This window comes from Schistocerca serialis, chromosome 9 (assembly GCF_023864345.2).
Source record: "Schistocerca serialis cubense isolate TAMUIC-IGC-003099 chromosome 9, iqSchSeri2.2, whole genome shotgun sequence".
NCBI lineage: Eukaryota > Metazoa > Arthropoda > Insecta > Orthoptera > Acrididae > Schistocerca > Schistocerca serialis.
Window position 1 is genome coordinate 44,710,503 of NC_064646.1, and position 20,645 is coordinate 44,731,147.

The window sequence follows — 20,645 nt, forward strand, 5'->3', positions numbered from 1 at the left end:
TATTTTTATTCGTGGCAAAGTGATACTTCCAGCAGAGAGTACGAGTGTAGGACAGTAAATCTTTGACGAGGGCTGTTTGGTTGAATCTGGGAGTGGGGCTGAAGGTGAGGCCTTTGGATAGGACAGAGGTTTCGGATTGGGAGAGAGGTTTGGAGGAAAGGTTAACTACTGAATTGGGGTGTTGTGGTTCCAGATTGTGTTGATTGGAATTTTGAGGTTTTGGAGGCAGTGGAGCTGGAAGTGGGAGATTGAGTAGATGGGAGAGACTGGGTTTGTGTGCAATGAGAGGAGGTTGAGGTTTGCTGGAAAGGTTGTGAAGGGTGAGTGAGTTGCCTTTCCGGAGGTGGGAAACCAGGAGATTGGATAGTTTTTTGAGGTGGAGGGTGGCATGCTGTTCTAATTTGTGGTTGGCCTGTAGTAGGATGCTCTGAACAGCCGGTGTGGATGTGGGGAGGAAAGATTGAGGACTTTTATTAAGGATAGGAGTTGACGAGTGTGTTCATTGGCTGAGTTGATGTGTAGGTGAAGGATTAGGTGGGTGAGGGCAATGGATTGTTGAATTTGGAAGTGGTATAGGGACTGATGGAAAGAAGGGTTGCAGCCAGAGATGGGAACTTTAAGTGTGAGGCCTTTGAGGGTAATGCCAAATGTCAGACAAGCCTGAGAAAATAAAATATGGGAGTGTAATCTGGCTAGGGCGAAGGCATGTTTGCGGAGGGAATGTAAATAAAACGTAATGGGGTTATTGTGGGGGTGTTGTGCGGTTGACATGGTATTAGAAGGTGGAAAGTGTAACATGAGGCTGAAATGAAAATGAAAATAAAAATATATGGGGAGAGATAAAGGTAAACTAGGAAGCAACTGGAGATCTGGTGTGAAAAAAAGGCGAAAAAGTGTTGGTTAAACCTGGCCTGTGTTGATCCTGTGGTGAACTTGGGTTGGTAGACAACGATGTGCATAAAGGTTAGGTGGTTGTGTTGCCGCCAAAACACGTTAAAGGGTGGAGAAATTCTGGAAAATTTCGAAAAAACTACGTGTAAATGTATTAAAAGGAGTGGTTTTTTGGTGGCAGATTATGAGAATGAGGCTAACAATTGTCTGACGAAGAAATAATGACGTTAAAACCTGTGGGAAGCAGCTAAAAATGATCAATGATGTGGGAAAAACGGAAATGGAAATAAAGCGAAAGTTATTAAAACTAGCCGAAATGGTTGTTTAATGGGTGAAAGGAACTGTTTGTGAACTAGAAACGGTGGATTTTATAGCAGCGGTAGTGTTGAAAGCGGAAAAAAAATTTTTTTGGTTATGGTTTGGAAGTGGGTGACGTATTATTGAGTATATATAAGCGAGATAAAATTGTATAGTAGATTACGGTAAAAAGGAGAAGGTGAATACAAAGTGAACCTACTGGCAAAAACAGAAAGAGAAAATAAGACAACTGAAAAGATTTCGAAATGCAACAATGACAATAACGAACGTAATTGTTGGGTTCAAATTAATGATATGAATATAATAGAGGGAAACATTCCACGCAGGAAAAATATATCTAAAAACAAAGATGATGTGACTTACCATACGAAAGCGCTGGCAGGTCGATAGACACTCAAACAAACACAATCATATGGTATGGTAAGTCACATCATCTTTGTTTTTAGATATATTTTTCCTGCGTGGAATGTTTCCCTCTATTATATTCACGTTCACTGTAATATATTTATGATGTTACTAGTGACTGTGATGAGTGATTATTTCATCAGAAGTACTAAAACTAAATTTTGTATCACAATTGTAATCAGTAACTGTAATTATTAAGATTTGATTACTATATGTAAAAAAGAACAAACTGGGATAGAAATTCCAATTGTTGATTCCAAGAAGCTATTATTATAGCTGTCCAGACCCTGCTTCATCAGTTCAAGGTCAAGCCATTTTAACTGTGAGTCTGGAACTGTTATGATTCAGTTGCTTTAAACCTATAAGTATTTCTGCCAAATTAGTGGCAGGTTGATGTGAATGTTTTTGCTGATTAATGTGCTGATACAGGTTAGTTAATATTTTGTAAGACATTGGTTAGTGAACAGAATTATTTTCTACGTCATTTCTTATCATTTCAGTATGTATTTTTAGTGTTCTGTATAGAAACATTTATAAATTTTAATTTCAGATGGTATTATACAATCTTCGTACATCCGTATTTAAACTGGATGAACCTGGGTCACAACTGGTATAATTTTTATTAAAAACGAAATTCCTGCAGCTGTAATTAAGATTTTATATTTACTTCGCTATTAGTTTCCGCGGTGAGACCAACACGTGCTCCACATGGATGACAGACTCCTAGACTGAGCTGCACACAAATGATTTCATCAAAGTGTGCAGGCCTGAAGATGGCGTTGATGCAGCATCGAAACTAGTTGCGAAGTAGATATAAAATTGTAAGTACAGCTGGAGGAATTTCATTTTTAATAAAAAGTATTATACAATGGCTCAAGAAGAAAGATATTGGGAACTACACTTTTGCAATCCTTTTAAAAACAGAATCATTCAGTCAAAAACATAAAACGGACTAAGAAATGTGCCTCAATGGGTGTGTGATGTTTCCTAATATCCTAGAGATATCAAAAATTTGAAATAATTGTAGGAAGCGGATTCGTTCATTGAAAAATATTTTTAAAAAAAGATTGTAGAAAATCTTCGGATGATGATGAAACAAGCTACGTTCCTCCACCTTCAGCTCTTCTGGGAACACTAAATACATCTCTTCAGGAATTAGGAGATTCCCCTGTACATAATACAAAACTTCAGATGGAAGAGTATTCCCCCAATAAGTTAAAAACCACTGAGTAAGCACTTAAAAAAAATTATTTGCTGAAGTAGAGGATTCCTCAGAAAATGAATGAGTCATTGTAACAATCTGTAATAGGTAACCAGAAAGCTAGTTTTTGTTCAAGTAGTAGGAAAAAGAAAGTAATTGTACTAACCTGTTTGCCTGAATCTTGGAGTATTAGAAAAGATAGTGTGTGAATTCAGTGTTCCCAACTACATGGGACATCAGGCCAAAAGGCTTTTGAAGGAAAGAGGTATATTAGAAACTCCTGATCAAAAACCGGGAAAGAATTTGTCACAAAAAGTTGTGCAAACAGTACACACTTATTTTTATGAAGTTGGTGAAATAAACAGAGTAATGTCAGGAACGAAAGACTGTGTAACTGTGAAGGAGGAAGATGGAGGTAGAACAGTAATACGTAAAAGACTTATTTTGTGCAGTTTAAAAGAAGCATATAAGAGTTTCTAAATCTACGTCCATACTCCGCAAGCCACCTGACGGTGTCTGGCGGAGGGTACCCTGAGTACCTCAATCTGTTCTCCCTTCTATTCCAGTCTCGTATTGTTCGTGGAAAGAAGGATTGTCGGTATGCTTCTGTGTGGGCTCTAATCTCTCTGATTTTATCCTCATGGTATCTTCGCGAGATATACGTAGGAGGGAGCAATATACTGCTTGACTCCTCGGTGAAGGTATGTTCTCGAAACTTTAACAAAAGCCCGTACCGAGCTACTGAGCGTCTCTCCTGCAGAGTCTTCCACTAGAGTTTATCTATCATCTCCGTAACGCTTTCGCGATTACCAAATGATCCTGTAACGAAGCGCGCTGCTCTCTGTTGGATCTTCTCTATCTCTTCTATCAACCCTATCTGGTACGGATCCCACACTGCTGAGCAGTATTCAAGCAATGGGCGAACAAGCGTACTGTAACCTACTTCCTTTGTTTTCGGATTGCATTTCCTTAGGATTCTTCCAATGAATCTCAGTCTGGCATCTGCTTTACCGACGATCAACATTATATGATCATTCCATTTTAAATCACTCCTAATGCGTGCTCCCAGATAATTTGTGGAATTAACTGCTTCCAGTTGCTGACCTGCTATTTTGTAGCTAAATGATAAGGGATCTATCTTTCTATGTATTCGCAGCGCATTACACTTGTCTACATTGAGATTCAATTGCAATTCCCTGCACTATGCGTCAATTCGCTGCAGATCCTCCTGCATTTCAGTACAATTTTCCATTGTTACAACCTCTCGATACACCACAGCATCATCTGCAAAAAGCCTCAGTGAACTTCCGATGTCATCCACAAGGTCATTTATGTATATTGTGAATAGCAACGGTCCTATGACAAATTTTCCAGCAATGAAGATAGTGTTTTCTAAATTTACAGAACTGTGCTCGAAACACTGCATTTAAGCTGGTTGTTGTGGTACACAGTAGCTTTTTGCACGCTACATCAAAACTTCAAAGTAATGCTGGAAAATGCTAAACTTGGTATCTTAAAACAGTGGAGAATTGCCATCTTATAAACACTGTTTGGCAAAAGTGCTCAACAACCGAGCATCATTCCACTGCATCATGAGAAACTGTAGTTCTTGGCCAGGAAGTGGCCCAATAAAAAGAACACTGCAAAGTGCATTTGATGATAATGTGGTTGAAAATATCACTTTTTGACAGTGGGATTCAGTGGACAGATGCAAATTACAAATAATGCAGAAGACCTCATCAGAGTACATTGAATTATTTTCTGAAAAACTGAGTACACTAGTACTCCATGATTTTCTCACAAAGCAGCAAGGCTGTTTTCTAAATGAAATCAAGGAAAACTTGAATGAGGGTGAATGTGTTGTTATGTGTGACTTCTCCGAGAATTACACATTGAGAGATTTCTGGAGGAGTGCTTTAGTCAGTTGTTTCCATCGAAGGGACACAGAAGTTACATGTTTTCGTACCTATTGTGTCAAGCACATCAAAAATATTGGTAAAGACTTTTTAAGACCAAACAGAATCAACTGTTGAAACAGTTACAAAATCTCCAGAAAGATTAGCTTTGAAAGACATTCATGGATATGTTCCTGTTTATAGCATGAAATGGTGGTTAGGTTATATTTTAACACAAGACAAAGATCTTGATAAAATTAAAGTTGCTTTCCTTCACCCAACAGGCCTGTCAGTGTCTTCTGCATACCCTGTAAAACCAGATATTCTGTGGTTATCTATAAATGATATTCTTTGTGTGGTAAACCCAATAACACCAACAGGAAGAATATATCAGATTCCTGGGGACAAAACTGTAAAAACAGAAGAAGCATTTAACAAGAAGTTCATTCTTAAAATATCAACCGTTTGTCAGGTTTTGCTAGTCACATGTGGGATGTGTTGTAACATTAAATTTGAATGTGTGTGTGTAGATGTGTTAAGAATGAAATTATGTACCTTTTTGCTTAAATCTAGAAATTTTACAAAAAGGTCATTTTTTAGTGAAACGTGTCTTTTTGAAATTTTGTGAACGTGTGAACCCATGACATGCCCACTTTCATACTTAGAGAATTAGTTGACAGTGATGTGAAGCATTATATATAATTTTTGAAAATTTTTGAAGATGCGCTTTTTGATAAATTAAAAATCTAAAATTTCATTTAAATTTATGAAAACCATCTCAAACCCGTACTGTGTGGTACATCATAGGACAGCCCATGGAAAAAGTTGGCAAAATGACACCTCTCCCACCATTTTAGTTTAATTAGGAGAGTTGCTGCAGTAACTTGAAATTATGGCGGTTTAGTGTTGTTTTCTTTTGTGATTTTTGTCAAATTTACATTGCCGCAGTTTCAAAATGGGTCAACAGATTTTAATAAAATTGGGTATCTTTCTTAATTTATATGTAGACCTACTTTGTGCCAAGGTTCATCAAAATCTGAAATGGTGAGTAAAATCACTATGTTGATTCGATATGGAATTCCCCGTACTAGGAAATATCATGAATGAGTAAATATGAGAAGATTCTGTTCACGATATCCTTAATCAGAAATAACAAATTGGAGGGGGGGGGATTTGATGTCTTTGAACAGTCACAGATTACTTTCTTTAATACTGTACAAGATCATTTCGAGGTTTTAAACCATATTACCAGTTGGTGTTCATTTTCATTTGAGCTTCCGCATTTTTTATTTAACTTTAGCAAATGAAATTAATTCTTACTTAAATATGATTTAAGAAGAGATCAATTTCTGATATTTCGTTCTTGCAGGCATTGACAAATTGTTAAATGCAGAATGTGACTAGACTGGGAATATCCTCACATTAGATTTCAAAATGTTATGTTTATTGCAAGTATAAAATTTCCACCTGGGGTACATAGGTTACATGTATTATGAAATCTGTAACAGTATTTTCTACCCTCAAAGTGCATGAGTATAACAAAATCACATAATTACACCTGTTTTGGAGCAAAGTTTATTACACAATTTGTACCGTGTAAGTGGAACATGAGTAATTGTGATTTGTCTATCTCTCATCCTAGAGATTTTTGACAAATTGAATTTAATCGGAAATACAAAGCACTCAAGATTTATGTTGTACTTATGTGGTCAACTGAGATAATAGGAAAGAAATCGCCATAATCGTTCACCAGAACATATGTCAGGATGAGTTAGGTTTTAGTTGCACCAATGCTTATTTTTTGCAGTCCTGCCTAGAATTTTAGATATTAATAAGTGAAATTCAAATAAGTATGAGGATGGCACATTGATAACCTCAGATTTCCAGTTGCTACCATTTTAGTTTTGTCCTCATTAATTGTAATAATGTGCACAATGAATTTGTCAGTGAAACTGAAAAGGAAGATATTTCTTGTCCTCCATCTGTGAAACAGTGAGGAGTCTATATGTGTAGAGATGTTACGACATTGCCCAACACACTTCTGCACGAAGAAATTGATTACAGAATCTACACCAGAAAGTGTTTTAGATAAGAGTCTCCTATTATGTAACAACTTGGGTGATGCCATGGGAAGTGGGCAACATGATGCAAGAGCTCAGTGGCTCCACATTAACAAGAAAAGAAAATGTACATTTGTTTAATTAGCAGAGCACAAGGAATATGACCTTGTAAATTCAGATATTTTGCAATAAATCATTATATTTTTGATTACTCATCTGAAAACTTATATATCACTTTAATATGTGAAAACCTTTTCCCCACTTAAGAATTAGAGTAATTTCGTCGATAAAGTTCCTCTTTAATACCCCGAGTATAGAAATTGTCTAGGCTTCTATGAACAATTAAACTTTACAGGAAATCTTTACACTGGTTAGAAAAGGGGAGGGAGTTACTTTCACTGGTGAACACTGCGTGAGGCACCAAATGAAGAGGCCAGGGTAAGCAGGGGCAAAACACGGGTCAAAATAGAAATTGTGGGCACGCACAAGATTTGCAGTTTGGGACAGTGTCATGAAAATCTTTGGACTAGTCATGGCTGTAAACCATCTCTAATTAGTTTTGAATCCTTGCTCAAAAGCATACCTTTTTCGGGCAGTGATCTTACCGACGAAGCTATCCAGACACTTCCACCGACCCACTCTCCAACCTCCCAGCTTCAGTTGTGGTAATACCTCTCCACTTCCTTGCAAATACAAGCTCTCTTGGATATCAAGTTGTTGTAGTACTCCTGATATTGTGGATAAATGCACTGTATTGTGCACTTTCTCAAATCAGTGTGATGGTTTTATGATGCAGTCTGAACAGACTTCTTGTAAACCAGTTTCGAATGACTTCATTATGGTGATGAACTGAAGGACTTATGATGGGTACTGTGCTAATTATTGCATATGTGAATGAAATGACTTGCCTTACAGAAGGAAACTGCACACTCAGCTCCAACACATCCTAGAGTACAATCCATGGAGGCATAATAAAATGAAGTAGTGGAATAGCGTGAGACACTTTATTCTGTTGATAGTTAGCTGTCTTTACTAAACAAATGTGTTTTCAGTCTATGAATCTACATTCCTAAGAAAGCGAAAGTTTATATAATAAGGTAGCTTATCGTATCAGTTGTCAAAATGCAGAGTGACGAAATTCTGTTATTTTAGGAAAGTCAGCTAAATTTTTGCTGTTTCAAATTGTAAAAATTCAATATGTTCACAGCTGTTAGTACTAATGGTCTTTTTTTCCCACCACTAACAGGTTAAATCCCAGCCAGATAGCCAACCAGCAGGCACCGGCAGCATTAGCCCCAGCTAGCAGCAGAGTCAGACCCACGTTCTGCCCACCATCTGTCAAAGGGAAAAAAGTGACTGCACTGTTTCCTGATTCTACTCAAAACCACAAACTTACTGAGTACTTTCCAGTGCGGCGCAGTGAACGAAAAACTAAGAAAATTGTGCTGGAGGAATGGCAGAAGACTATAGAAGAAGCTATACTTTCAGAGAAAGAAGAAGGGCTCGAGGTAGGTTCATGTAATATTGTAGCAGCTTGCATTAAGAGAGCTAATGTTTGAAGCTGTTCTTCAATTGTTGATTTAAATGATCAGTCAGGAAAAATTAGTGACTCGAGAATTAACAAAAGTAAAGTTGCACTGTGCTTTGGTTTCCGTACTAAGTTGTTGGATCAGTATGGATGTAAAAAGACCGGTACTATGCCAATATTCAATATTAAGAGGTATAGTACAACTTGACATATCAGCCAATAATGTCATTTTGCCAGTTCTGTCATGTGAAATTTAGATCGCACACAGAACATATAGCATAGATTTTCGTGGTAATGTATGTATGATACCAACTCCTTTAGTCTTTCTAGTGTTCATTATGGGGGACATATAGAAAAGAAACAAATATTATGTGAAGAAATTGGGGGGGGGGGGGGGGGGGAGAGAGAGAGAATGCTATAATCCTGTATGTTACTCAAATAAGCACTGCAAATGTGGCTGCCTGGAGGCATCCGTGACTCGTGCACATGGCATGGCAACCAGTGTGCCGTCTACTGGAGCTCTTTCCATACATAAGGATAGCATGGCAGATGTTCACCCTCAGATGTGTCCTACTATTCATTGAACTGTTTCTATGCTTGTGTGTACTCGTATCTGGATTAATAAACTCTCGTTCTTCGTGGCCACGCTATTACTTGCATCTTACACTTCGACACAATTGGCAGTGAGTGCGGTGTTCACTTCCATGTGCTAAGTCTCTTTGGTTTGTCTGTCAGTTCTTGTGTCCATGCAGGCAGTGCTCAAATCTCTTTGAGCAACAGCAGGCAATTACGAACATGTCAGCCACATGAACTATGTGGGCTGCCGCACTGTCGGCCTTCCCATCGCCCTTCCCTTCCTCACGATGATGCGGCCGAAGACTGGGAAGCTTAGGAGAAGCAGGTTCGGCAACTCTTTCTTGCTTTTAGTGTCACTGACACTAACAGCTATTTCTTGGATATACCCTCAGATTTACAAGGTGGCACGCAAGCTATTTCGCCCAAGAACCCATGTCCCTTTCGTTCAACAAAATGTGTTAGTTGTTGCCTAATTACTACCATAAATGCACATGTGTCATTGCGGTGCATGTCGAGTTCTGTCGTCATTATAAATGGCTCCAACAGTCTTATCTGGCTTAGGTCGCCGAACTCCACACTCACAAATGTCAGTTTGTTACCGATGCCCGTTGTGATTCTTATGCTGGTTCTGTTTTTCATGAACCCATAATTTTGTTGGCTCCCAACAAGCAGATATATCGATGCACACTGCTGTGTGAAACCAGTCTATGGCTGAAGTGTTAAATATCACCCAATCTTTTGAGGTTTCCTGTGTTACTGGTGATTAGATTGATGCACGGTGTGACGACACTGTGGCAGCTCCTGTTCCTGGTCGTTGAGTGTTAGTTAGTTTTGGGGTGGAGGGTGACTTGGAGCCTCTGCCCCACACTGGACAGCTACATTCCAAACAACAACAACAACAACAACAATAAAAATTATTATGCCACCACTTGGCACTCCATTCTTCCCCGTAACATATTGTGCAATATGACAGGGCCACGCGCCCTAAGTGCTGAGCGACCTGTAGCAACTTTATAAAAAAAGACATACAGCATCTGTGTGGTGTTCTGAGCCTTCCCTTGCAGATATGGACAGGACTTCAATTGTGTATCTCCACTGGTGCTAATGCCTACTAACAAACTGTTTTATTGACATGCGAGTGAGGGACAAAGAGCTCTGACTGCAAGTGGTTACGAGTGCAGCTGTGACATTTCTGAACTCTCAAACTTATGTGGACGTGGCGTCTCCGGCATTGTCTGCTGTTACTCGACAGTTGGAGAGTTATAACAAGCAACGTATTCCAATTTTGGGGCAATTTATGGCTCTCACTGTGTATAAAACGGTCATATGTTCCTTGACTTTTTTTTTTTGCTACTGGATGATGCTGACAATGATAATTTGTTTGGTCTGGATGCTTTCAGTGCTTCTGGTTTTTCTGTTGCGGATGCAGTGCACCTCATTTCTGATCAGGTTCCCTACTGGCAGTTGTATTCTCTATGTTCAGAGCTCTCGACACTCTGCTCGAATGGCTTAGTGTGTACCACTAATTTTACAGTCCACATTACTCTGAAACATACAGCAAATCCGCCATGTGTGATCACGTGAAATCCCCCTCGTCATTTTTAAAAAACAGATTGGTCAGCTTCATCTCTGCGGCAACTTTAAATTGTCCATTAATGCTCAATGTATCGTCAGTACCAACCCTTTGCACCTTCAGGATGAGTTATTGACCAAACTCGCCTGGGGTCAACCATTTTCTGAAACTGATTTATCTAAAGCTTATTTATAGGTTGCATGGGATGAGGATTTGAAATGGCTCGTTGTGATTAACTTGCCCTTGGCCACTACCAATATTGGTGCCTTGTGTTTGATGTGGCAAGCACCCCTGTGATTTTTCGGCTGTTGACAATACCTATTCCATGGTGCATCAGCTATAGCAGTGACATTGTCATGGTGGGTACACCAGTGGATGGACACTTAAGCAACTGAAGCTCATTGTTCATGGTATTACATACAGCTGAGTTGAAATAAAACATGATCGAGTCCCACTTTTTTCAGTCATCAGTTGTGTATTTGGGGTTTGAGGCTTCTCAGGATGGTGTGAAGCCTTTGCATCATTGTGTCACAGCTGTCAAGGCTGTGTCTTGCTCTACAAATGTCAAAGAACTCAAGAGTGATTTTAAGGAAAATCGCCTACTATCATAAATTCACTTCAGATGCGGCCATGTTGACCCGTCCTCTTAACAAAATATTTCAGAAGGACATTACTTTTCAGTGGACACCAATCTGCAAGCATGAGTTCACACTTTTGAAATCTAAATTACATTCTACTCCTTGTTTGGCTACCTTCCATCCTGGCCACCACTCGGTCTCGGCTATGGATATCTCTCAGTACGACCTCGGGGCCATTCTCGCACTTTGCTATGAGGGATGGTTCCTGGTGTGTGATAGCTTAACTCTGCTCAGCAGCAATACTTCTGAGTTGAAAAGGAAGCACTTACGACCATCGTATGCCCGCATAAAGATTCGTGTACTCTGGTGAGAGTCTAAATTCTACCTCATTACGGTCCACAAGCCTTTGGTTTCGTTGTATAATCCTGCTTCATTGCCCAATAAGGTGGCACATTGTCTCCGCCATTGGGCCATTTCATTCTCACTTCAACTGTGCAGTACATTTTTGGACTACCACGCAGCATGCCAGTTTCCAATGGAGCAGCACCGTACTGTTGGTCAGGATGAACTTGTTTGTATTCACTTAGATGTTGAGGCGCAACATGCAGTAGAAGGATTTTCTATCACGGGCTCCCAGATCACAGCGGGTTTTACACCTTGTTCAGCACGGTTGGCACAATCGGACTCTGAGCAGGGCTTATGATCCTTTTTATGTAACTGTTTTGCCGTGGGTCACCACCAGCCTGTGTTGGAGGTTGTCATCCATTTAGGTACAGGTGGGCTGTCACAAAGTGTTCTGTTCCCAACCGCCCTCGGGCCACATGTGCTTTAGCTCTGGGACTTTGGTGGGTCTGCTGTACCGAGTATCCGCCATACAATCGCTCCTCCATTCCACCCCCAGTCTAATGCTGAGGCAGAACATTTTGTCACATATTTGAAGTTCAAATGAAGAAGTATGTCTCAGACTTTTCCACTGACGGTGCCTCGACACGATTATCTAATTCATACAGATTTACACCGATGGGGTATTGGAGTCCTGCTGAGATGCTCCACAGTCACCAACCCCGCGCCCTCCTCTGCCTGCTCGTGCCACACCACTGACATCTGTCGGTGTGGCCTTCATCGTGGTTCTCTCCATGTTCTATGGTCCGGTTGTGGGGTTTAGCCACCAAATGAAATGGATTCCGTCCACGATACAGCTGCAGCAGCTGCCGCCTCTGTACAGTGCACTCCAGTGACGGACTGGTTGTGTGCCGTCACGATTGGCTGCACATTCGTGGCACAGGTTGACCACTGAGACTGCCTCTGCCCCCTCCCACAGTGCCTTCCCAGGTGTGCAGGGTGTCCCTGCTGTTGGGCAGAGTCCCCCTCCTCACAGTTGTCTCTACCTCCTGCCTCTCCTCAGGGGCACGGTGCCCCGACGCCTGCTGCGGGCCCTTCCCGCGTGGCCCTGCCACCGTCTGTGCTTCGGTCACCAGCAGGACCGGCGCTGTCAGGTCCCTTAATGCCAGCATCACTGGCGCCCCACCCGAGTCGCTGACACTTTCGCTGTTGCCACAGTTGCACTATGTCGTGTTTCCGAATGTTGAGACACTTCCTGCACCCTCGCCACCTGTTCTTCCTCTGGTATTAAGTGGGAAATGGATGCTGCACGACTTCTGCCTGTAGTCACCAGTTCTGGCCCATAATCTTCTTCTGCCTTGCCTTCGGCACCTGCAGTGCCTACTGCGGGCACCACTGACGTGTCGATGGTCGTCGTGATGCCTTCGTCAGAAGAGTGCCCTTTCTGTGAAGGGGAGGGCTGGTACGCGCAACAGGTGTGGCTGCCAGCAAACTACATCCGAACGTTCCACTGTCGTCATCTGTGCAAGCTGCCCACCAGAGGTACGCGCGACTCGTGTATGTGGCACAGTAACTGTTGTGTCATCTGCCTGAGCAGTTCCCTACGTAAGGACAGTGTAGCAGGCGCTCATCCCCAGATGTGTTCTACTGTTCCTTGTACCGTTTCTGCGCTTGATTAATAAAATCTTGTTCTCTGTGCCCACAGTATTATTTTTGTCTTAAATTATGACAGGTAACTTAACATGTATATAAATATTTTAAGAGAGTCATGAGCAGATACACTGCCCCTTCATGGCACTTCCCTAGTGTTGGCAATTCCCACAGCTCGAGTGTGTGATGTGGGGCAAAGGCAGAGAAGAAATTGGTAGTGCTACAAAATCGTCTCTCTCTCTCTCTCTCTCTCTCTCTCTCTCTCTCTCTCTCTCTCTCTCTCTCTCTCTCTCTCTCTCTGCATAGGGCAAAGTCTACACTCACTTGATATGTGCACACCATTCTCGGTTGCTAAGAAACTTCTGAGCAACATCCACTCTCATATCGTAGATAGTGGTATCGTCCTACTGCTTAATCAGAGAAAGGAAGGCAGATTACTGTTCAGGTTGTCTACTAGTGGTGAGGTCCATAGATATGAAATGCAAGCTCAGATTGAGGAAGGACAGCAGAAGGAAATCCAGAGAATGCTGAAGCTTGTGGCAGTAAGAAGGATGACATCATGAGGACGGAGTAAGTTTCATTCTGCCTCTATTCCGTGAGGTGGAAAACTGTTCAATTAATGTAACAGGTGTTAGTGGTTATCAACAGAAATGTATTAAAAGAAGTGTTTCCTGTTGTCTTACTCAGTTAATACACTGAAGAGCCAAAGAAACTGGTACACCTGCCTAATATCGTGTAAGGCCCCCGCAACACGCAGAAGTGCCACAACAACACTTGACATGGACTTGACTAATGTCTGAAGTAGTGCTGGAGGGAATTGACACCATGAATTCTCCAGGGCTGTCCATAAATCCGTAAGAGTATGAGGTGGCCGAGACCTCTTCTGAACATCACGTTGCAAGGCATCCCCGGTACGCTCAGTAATGTTTGTGTCTGGGAAATTTGGCGGCCTGTTTAAACTCAGAAGAGTGTTCGTGGAGCCACTCTCTAGCAATTCTGGATGTGTGGGGTGTCGCATTATCCTGCCAGAATTGCCCAAGTCCATCGGAATGCATGATGGACATGAATGGATGCAGCTGATAAGACAGGATGCTTATGTACGTGTCACCTGTCAGTAACATCTGGACATATCAGGGGTCCCATATCACTCCAACTGCACACACCTCGCACCATTACAGAGCCTCCACCAGCTTGGACAGCCCCCTGATGACTTGTAGGGTCCATGGATTCATGAGGTAGTCTACATGCCCATCCACTCGATATAATTTGAAATGAGACTTGTCCTACCACGCAACATGCTTTCAGGCATCAACAGTCCAATGTCGGTGTTGACGGGCCTAGGCAAGGCGTAAAGCTTTGTGGTCGTGCAGTCATCAAAGGTACACGAGTGGGCATTTGGCTCTGAAAGCCCATGTCGATGATGTTTCGTTGAACAGTTCGCACGCTGACACTTGCTGACCGCCCAGCATTGAAATCTGCAGCAATTTGCGGAAGTGTTGCACTTCTGTCATGTTGAATGATTCTCTTCAGTCATCATTGGTCCCGTTCTTGCAGGATCTTTTTCCGGCTGCAGCGATGTCAGAGATTTGATGTTTTAACATATTCCTGGTATACTTGTGAAATGGTCGTATGGGAAAATCTCCACTTCATCACTACCTCGGAGATGCTGTGTCTCATTGCTCGTGCCCCGAATGTAACATCACGATCAGACTCACTTAAATATGGTACCCTGCCATTGTAGTAGCAGTAACCAATCTCACAACTGCGCCAGACACTTGTTGTCTTATATAGGCATTGCTGAGCGTAGTGCCGTATTCTGCCTGTTTACATATCTCTGTATTTGAATACGCATGTGTATACCAGTTTCTTTGGCACGTCAGTGTATAATATTCCATGAAGAAGCTATATTCCATATTTTGTGGATTATAGAGACAGTTTAGTCATATGTTTTCAGCATCAAGGTTTCAGTTCACAGAGACAGTCAGTGAGAAGAATAAGCACAGCACATTAAGCATAGAAAAGCAGAAGAAGAACTTGGGTGATTCACTTGGGTATTATAGTTTCAGAAAACTACAATAAAAACATTTTTTAACTTACCAATTTTTGGACAGATTTTTCTGTCAATGGTGGTGGCACGGTAATAAATAAAACTCAATTTTACTATGGTATCAATGTGACCAGAGAATAATGTTTTTGATTCATCCCTACATCATAAGATTTGTGGTCACCCTGCTCACTTTCTCTATAAATTTAAATTAACTACCACTAATGCACACATTCGGGTAAAAACGTCTACTAGGTTGGGTAGTAAATGATGTTTTGCAACACTGAGCTTAAAGTTCAAAAATATTCATTTTTTATGCAATACTTCCACATATTAAATAGCAGACAAGTGGAAAACCTGATTTTCATTGCTAAATGAAGCTAAATGTGACTTGACACTCCCTTCCCCGCCCCCCTCTAGTCCATCCCCCACACCTAAACAGTTGTGGGGAACTTTCTATAAAATTAGTGAAATGTAATAAACTGCTAAATTATTACAATTGCAAGTGTCCATAGGCGATTAATTTTCAGAGTTTGATCTGTCTTGCCCAAATTGGAGTCCCAACTGACACATGAATAATTCAGAGTCCACACTGGTCCTTATCACAAAAAATCAAGTCCATCTGACCCACTGCAAAATTATTCTACATTCATCAGTCTAATGTCGTGAAATTTTTTAAGCACAAAGAAGAATCACTGCTCAGAGACATGCAGGTTCTGCCCCTGCACCTCCGAATGGCTGCTAAAACCGAAGAGGGCAGTGACCTTCTATAAGTGTGGACAGCTGTGGTCTGGGAAAGTTTCTGTGAATTTATATTGTACAGCTAGTAGAAAATTTCACTAGTTCAAAATACAACTTTTGATTCTCGCATGCTATACTGAAATTAGAAGTACCAGATGTGTGCAGAAACACAGATTGAAATGATGTATTACAGTAAACATTTGGTTAATTTGTCCACCCAAAATCTTAATTATAGTGACTGCAAAATTCATATAATGAGAACAGTATTTGATTTTTGTTTTAAATTTACCTTTAACATGTGCAGGAAACACACAAGTGGCACATCAGTCTTGTAGGAAATAACCTGCTCTTTCCACTGGTGCTATATAAATTCATGTCTCTCATAATTTAAATTATGCAAAAAGCTATAAAAATTATTAATTAATTAATTAATTAAAACTTTGAAATTAAACCTAGAAAACTTATGACCTAAATGTGTTTATGATGTGTGTGTATGTTATCCACCACATGCTGCGATGCTATTGGTGTAGCTGTCAGGTGTAATTGATTATGCTGACTATATTAATATTTGATTCAGGCATCTGTAGTCGGGTAGTTAAATAATTAAATAAATGTCTAAGTAGCTCACTGTATGCATCTCGATGAGTGCTTTCAGGTGGTAGTTCTGTCTTTTCTGTGATTTAGTTATTACAAGTGTTACTAAAGTTAATGTGAAAAGTTGTCACATTTTCTCTTTTTCACTTAGAGACTAATTAAATACAAAAGTTCCACACTCAGTCTGCATATCAAAAGAATGTCACACTGAGCTCTCCACCTTGACTTATTGTGCTCTTCTGTAAGCTTTGCGGCCTACACTCCAGGTACACAAACGTGTAGAATGCTGGTACCCTATGTCCTAACTGCATTGGTCTCTGTGACATCACGTGCACAGAATCACTCCCGTCTCGTGCGGGCTTGGCGCCCCCGTGGCCCTCACATCATACATCAGAACGCGTGCTGTGGTAGTGTTCTGGCCAAAGCAGTACACCTCGGATCTCTTTTTCTGGCTGTCGTGTAACAATGCTTAATATGCAGCCAAACTAAATAACAAGCTTCAGAAATGCTAAAATGGTAAATAATGTGCCATGTAAGGCTGTCAAAGTCTCACTGTTGGGACCTATGTATGTGTGGTGTTTCAAACAAGATAGTCTGGTCTACTTTTCCCTTCTTAATAAACTAAATAAGATGCCTTTCTAAATTATTTATGCAACCAGTATATTTGCACAGTAGGAGTTACTTAAAATATTTTTCATTGTAACTGGATCATGTTGCTCTTTTCCTAAGGAGTTATGTGGAGCTGTACAAAGCTTTAATTTTGGGACAGAACTCTTACACAGCAGTCACATCGAAGGTAAATTTCTTGAATGTCATAGTAACACAGTATCTCAATATCAGATTAAGATGATGACATGTGATCAGGGAGCACTTCACTACATCAGAATCCAGTGGCCAGTATGCACATAAAACACATTTTACTTTGAAACTTCCTGGCAGATTGAAACTTTGTCCCAACTGGGGGCTCAAGCCCAGGACATTTGTCTTTCACAGCCAAGTTATCCACCTCCAAGTTAGGCTGGAGAACTTCTGTGAAATTTGGAAGGTAGGAGATGAGGTAGTGGTGGAAGTAAACCCATGAGGGCAGGCTGTGAGTCAAGCTCATGTAGCTCAGGTGGTAGCAAAGTTGCTGGCACACAGTTGTAATCTGCCAAGAAATTTTTATCAGTGTGCACTCCACTACAGACTGAAAATTTAATGTTGCATTTTACTTATCTGCAGATGTGTGTCTTGAACACATGTTACAAAATTCAAAATTAATTGTTTCGGTTACTGCCATTTTGGCGGTTTGGAGTGATTCTGCTGTGTATGAAGCTCCACTCACCTTAAGGTGAATATCTTCTCGCACGCATGACTCCTTGACGTTACTGAAATGCCATCCTCAGCCAGAAAAAGCTATAGGAAAAACAGCTGTACACCTCGTAACCACACTAAAATTTGTTTTTTATGGTATGGTTAATAATAGTTAAGTGAAAGTATTTATGTGTGTAAATTTCCAAACTTATTACGGTAAGCTTGCATACATGAGTTACTACAAAGTCTGAAGAGTCCACAAACACACATCATTCATAACTCAAGCCTGTTTATAGTAGTCATTAGTCAATTTTCACAGAAAGTTTACAAACTGATTGTTTCTGTTAGAATAGATCACTCAGATGTTGCTATATGTTTCTGTTAGAATAGCTCACTCAGATGTTGCTATGATCAGTCTCGAGTAACAAAATGTTCGCATTTGTGAGAAAGCAAGATGACACACAGAATTTAGTTCTTTAAAATATCACCAAAAACTCCGAATTTCACACAGTGCGTTAAATTTAACTCTCTTCCACACTTTGTCACTTTAAAACATTTTGGTACCAAAATATTACAATATTAATAATTTTTATCAGTGTACGCATCAATAGGTCAGTCCAGGCCCTGACTCTATGCATCTCTCTACATAAAAGAAGTTTCTAGTTCCCAAAATACATCTGAATATGCTAATTTCTGATTGGCAGAGAAACATCACAGCCAGTCAGAAACCAACATGAAACCATTCAAACCCAAGCATATGTACTAATCAATCAAAATTTGTCATTGAATCAGAACAGTAAATTGACATAAATTTTGAGAACCCACAAATATAAAATTAACTCCCTCTTAACAAAACTCATCATCATCATCATCAGGATGTCCTTCCAGCGAGTCGGGTAGGAACTTGGTGAACGATATGCCTCCATTGGTTTCTGTCCTGGTATAGCTTTTCCCTCTCCACTACATCCTGTGTTACTCCTCTCCTCTTGAGATCTTCCTTAACCTGGTCTGTCAATCTCTTTCTAGACCGTCTGCAGCTCGTGGTCTCGCGGTCACCTTCTCGCTTCCCGAGCATGGGGTCCCGGGTTCGATTCCCGGTGGGGTCAGGGGTTTTCACCTGCCTCGAGATGACTGTGTGTTTGTGTTGTCCTCATATTTCATCATCATTCATGAGAGTGGCGAGATTTGACTGAGCAAAGGTTGGGAATTTGTACGGGCGCTGATAACCGTGCAGTTGAGCGCCCCACATACCAAATGTCATCATCATCATCGTCATCTTTCTAGGCTGCCCAATTAGTCTTCTCTTGGTACCTCCATCTCCAAATACGGGTGTGGAGTTCGAATCGGGTGCATTCGCTTCACATGATTGAACCACTTGAATCTCAAAGCACTCCTCCTCTCCTCTGTAGTCAATGTCACCTGCAGCTCCCTCCTTACATAATCATTCCTGACTCTGTCTCTCCCTAGTTTTTTGTAGAGCTGACCTAAGGAACTTCATTTCACATGCTTGTATTTGACTCTCTTCTCTCTTATTTATGACACAGGCCTCTAGACATACATCTAGACATACATCATGATTGGCAGGAGATAAGTTTTATACATGGTCTGTTTGGCTGTTAGAGGGACCTCCTTGCCCCAGATTAGATTCCGTACTTGGTGGAAGAAGCTAGATCCATTTGTTATTCTGTTTAAGACTTCTAGTTTAGAACTTCCATTGTGTGGTATGATGCTACCCAGAAAATTGAAGTTTTCACACATTTTCTTAACAAAGCTACTTTACCAAAATCATGATCTCATTTCACCAGTACCATAAACAACTGACAAACTAGTTTATTACAAATTCCCCAGTACAAATGACTAACACACACACACACACACCATTCTTGAACATTCCTCAAGAGACCAGTTATTTCAACGTGTAGCATAAAAACTTTACATAAAACATTATTTCACATTCACACCACCATTCACTCTCATAACCAAGCACAATTATAATAGTAATTAATAAACAATTAGAAAATTAAGCAAACAGAACTGAAAATAAATATAACAGTATTGTGACTGCAGCTCAAACAGTGTCCACCAGCCAGTGACCTCTACCAGATCACATAGAAACTACATACTCTCGTGCACCTGACACCACCTATCCTGCACATGACTCATACTGCACGCCTGTTCACTGTTGTTACGTGCGATCTCAGTAGGCACAATGTAGGGTGCTACGCCTCACCATCATCAGATGCCTTACAGATAGGAAAACAGTAGTGTGGCCAAATAAGCTCAATTGGCTGAGGTTAGATATACGAACAAACAAAAAATGTAGGAATATATAAAAATATACATGACACACATACCATAAAAATATTTTTTGTGCAATTTTCAATGTCAAAAATCTATACAGATAGGTACTGGTGATGGCCTGGGTGTGCCCTGTTCTTACACAAGATAACTATCGCCAGTACAGTGCACTGATCTTGATGTATATGAGTGATCATGATCACTCATTCAGTAGTTCAAAATAAAGTATTCATAGTCATTAATTAGAATGATTTCATGTGGTGAAATGAGAAAATGAAATAAATAACTTGAAATAAAATCCACAATTTAAGTCCAAATGTATATCTATATTTATACTCTGCAAGCCACGGCAAGGTACATGGCAGAGGGTACACATTGTACCAGTTATTAGGGTTTCTTACTGTTCTATTCACATATCGAGCATGGGAAGAATGATTGTTTGAATGCATCCGTGCATGCAGTAATTATCTTAATCTTATCCCTATGTGAGCAATACATAGGGGGTTGTAGTATATTTGTAGAGTAATCATTTAAAGCCGGTCCTTGAAATTTTGTTTTTTGATTTTCTCGGGATGGTTTACACCTATCTTCTAGGGTCTTCCTGTTAAGTTCCTGCAGTATCTCTCTGACATGCTTCCATGGATTAAACAAACCTGTG

At 40.5% G+C, this 20,645-nt stretch overlaps 1 protein-coding gene across 1 annotated transcript in view; it reads left to right on the plus strand.

The window, feature by feature from the left end:
• The window catches only part of LOC126419191 (histone-lysine N-methyltransferase PR-Set7), a 45,723-nt gene that overhangs the window by 18,932 nt on the left and 6,146 nt on the right, over window positions 1-20,645 (plus strand). The window contains exon 4 of the mRNA XM_050086326.1: window positions 8,017-8,278. Coding sequence (XP_049942283.1) covers window positions 8,017-8,278 — 262 coding nt within the window. The remainder of the gene's footprint in view (window positions 1-8,016; window positions 8,279-20,645) is intronic.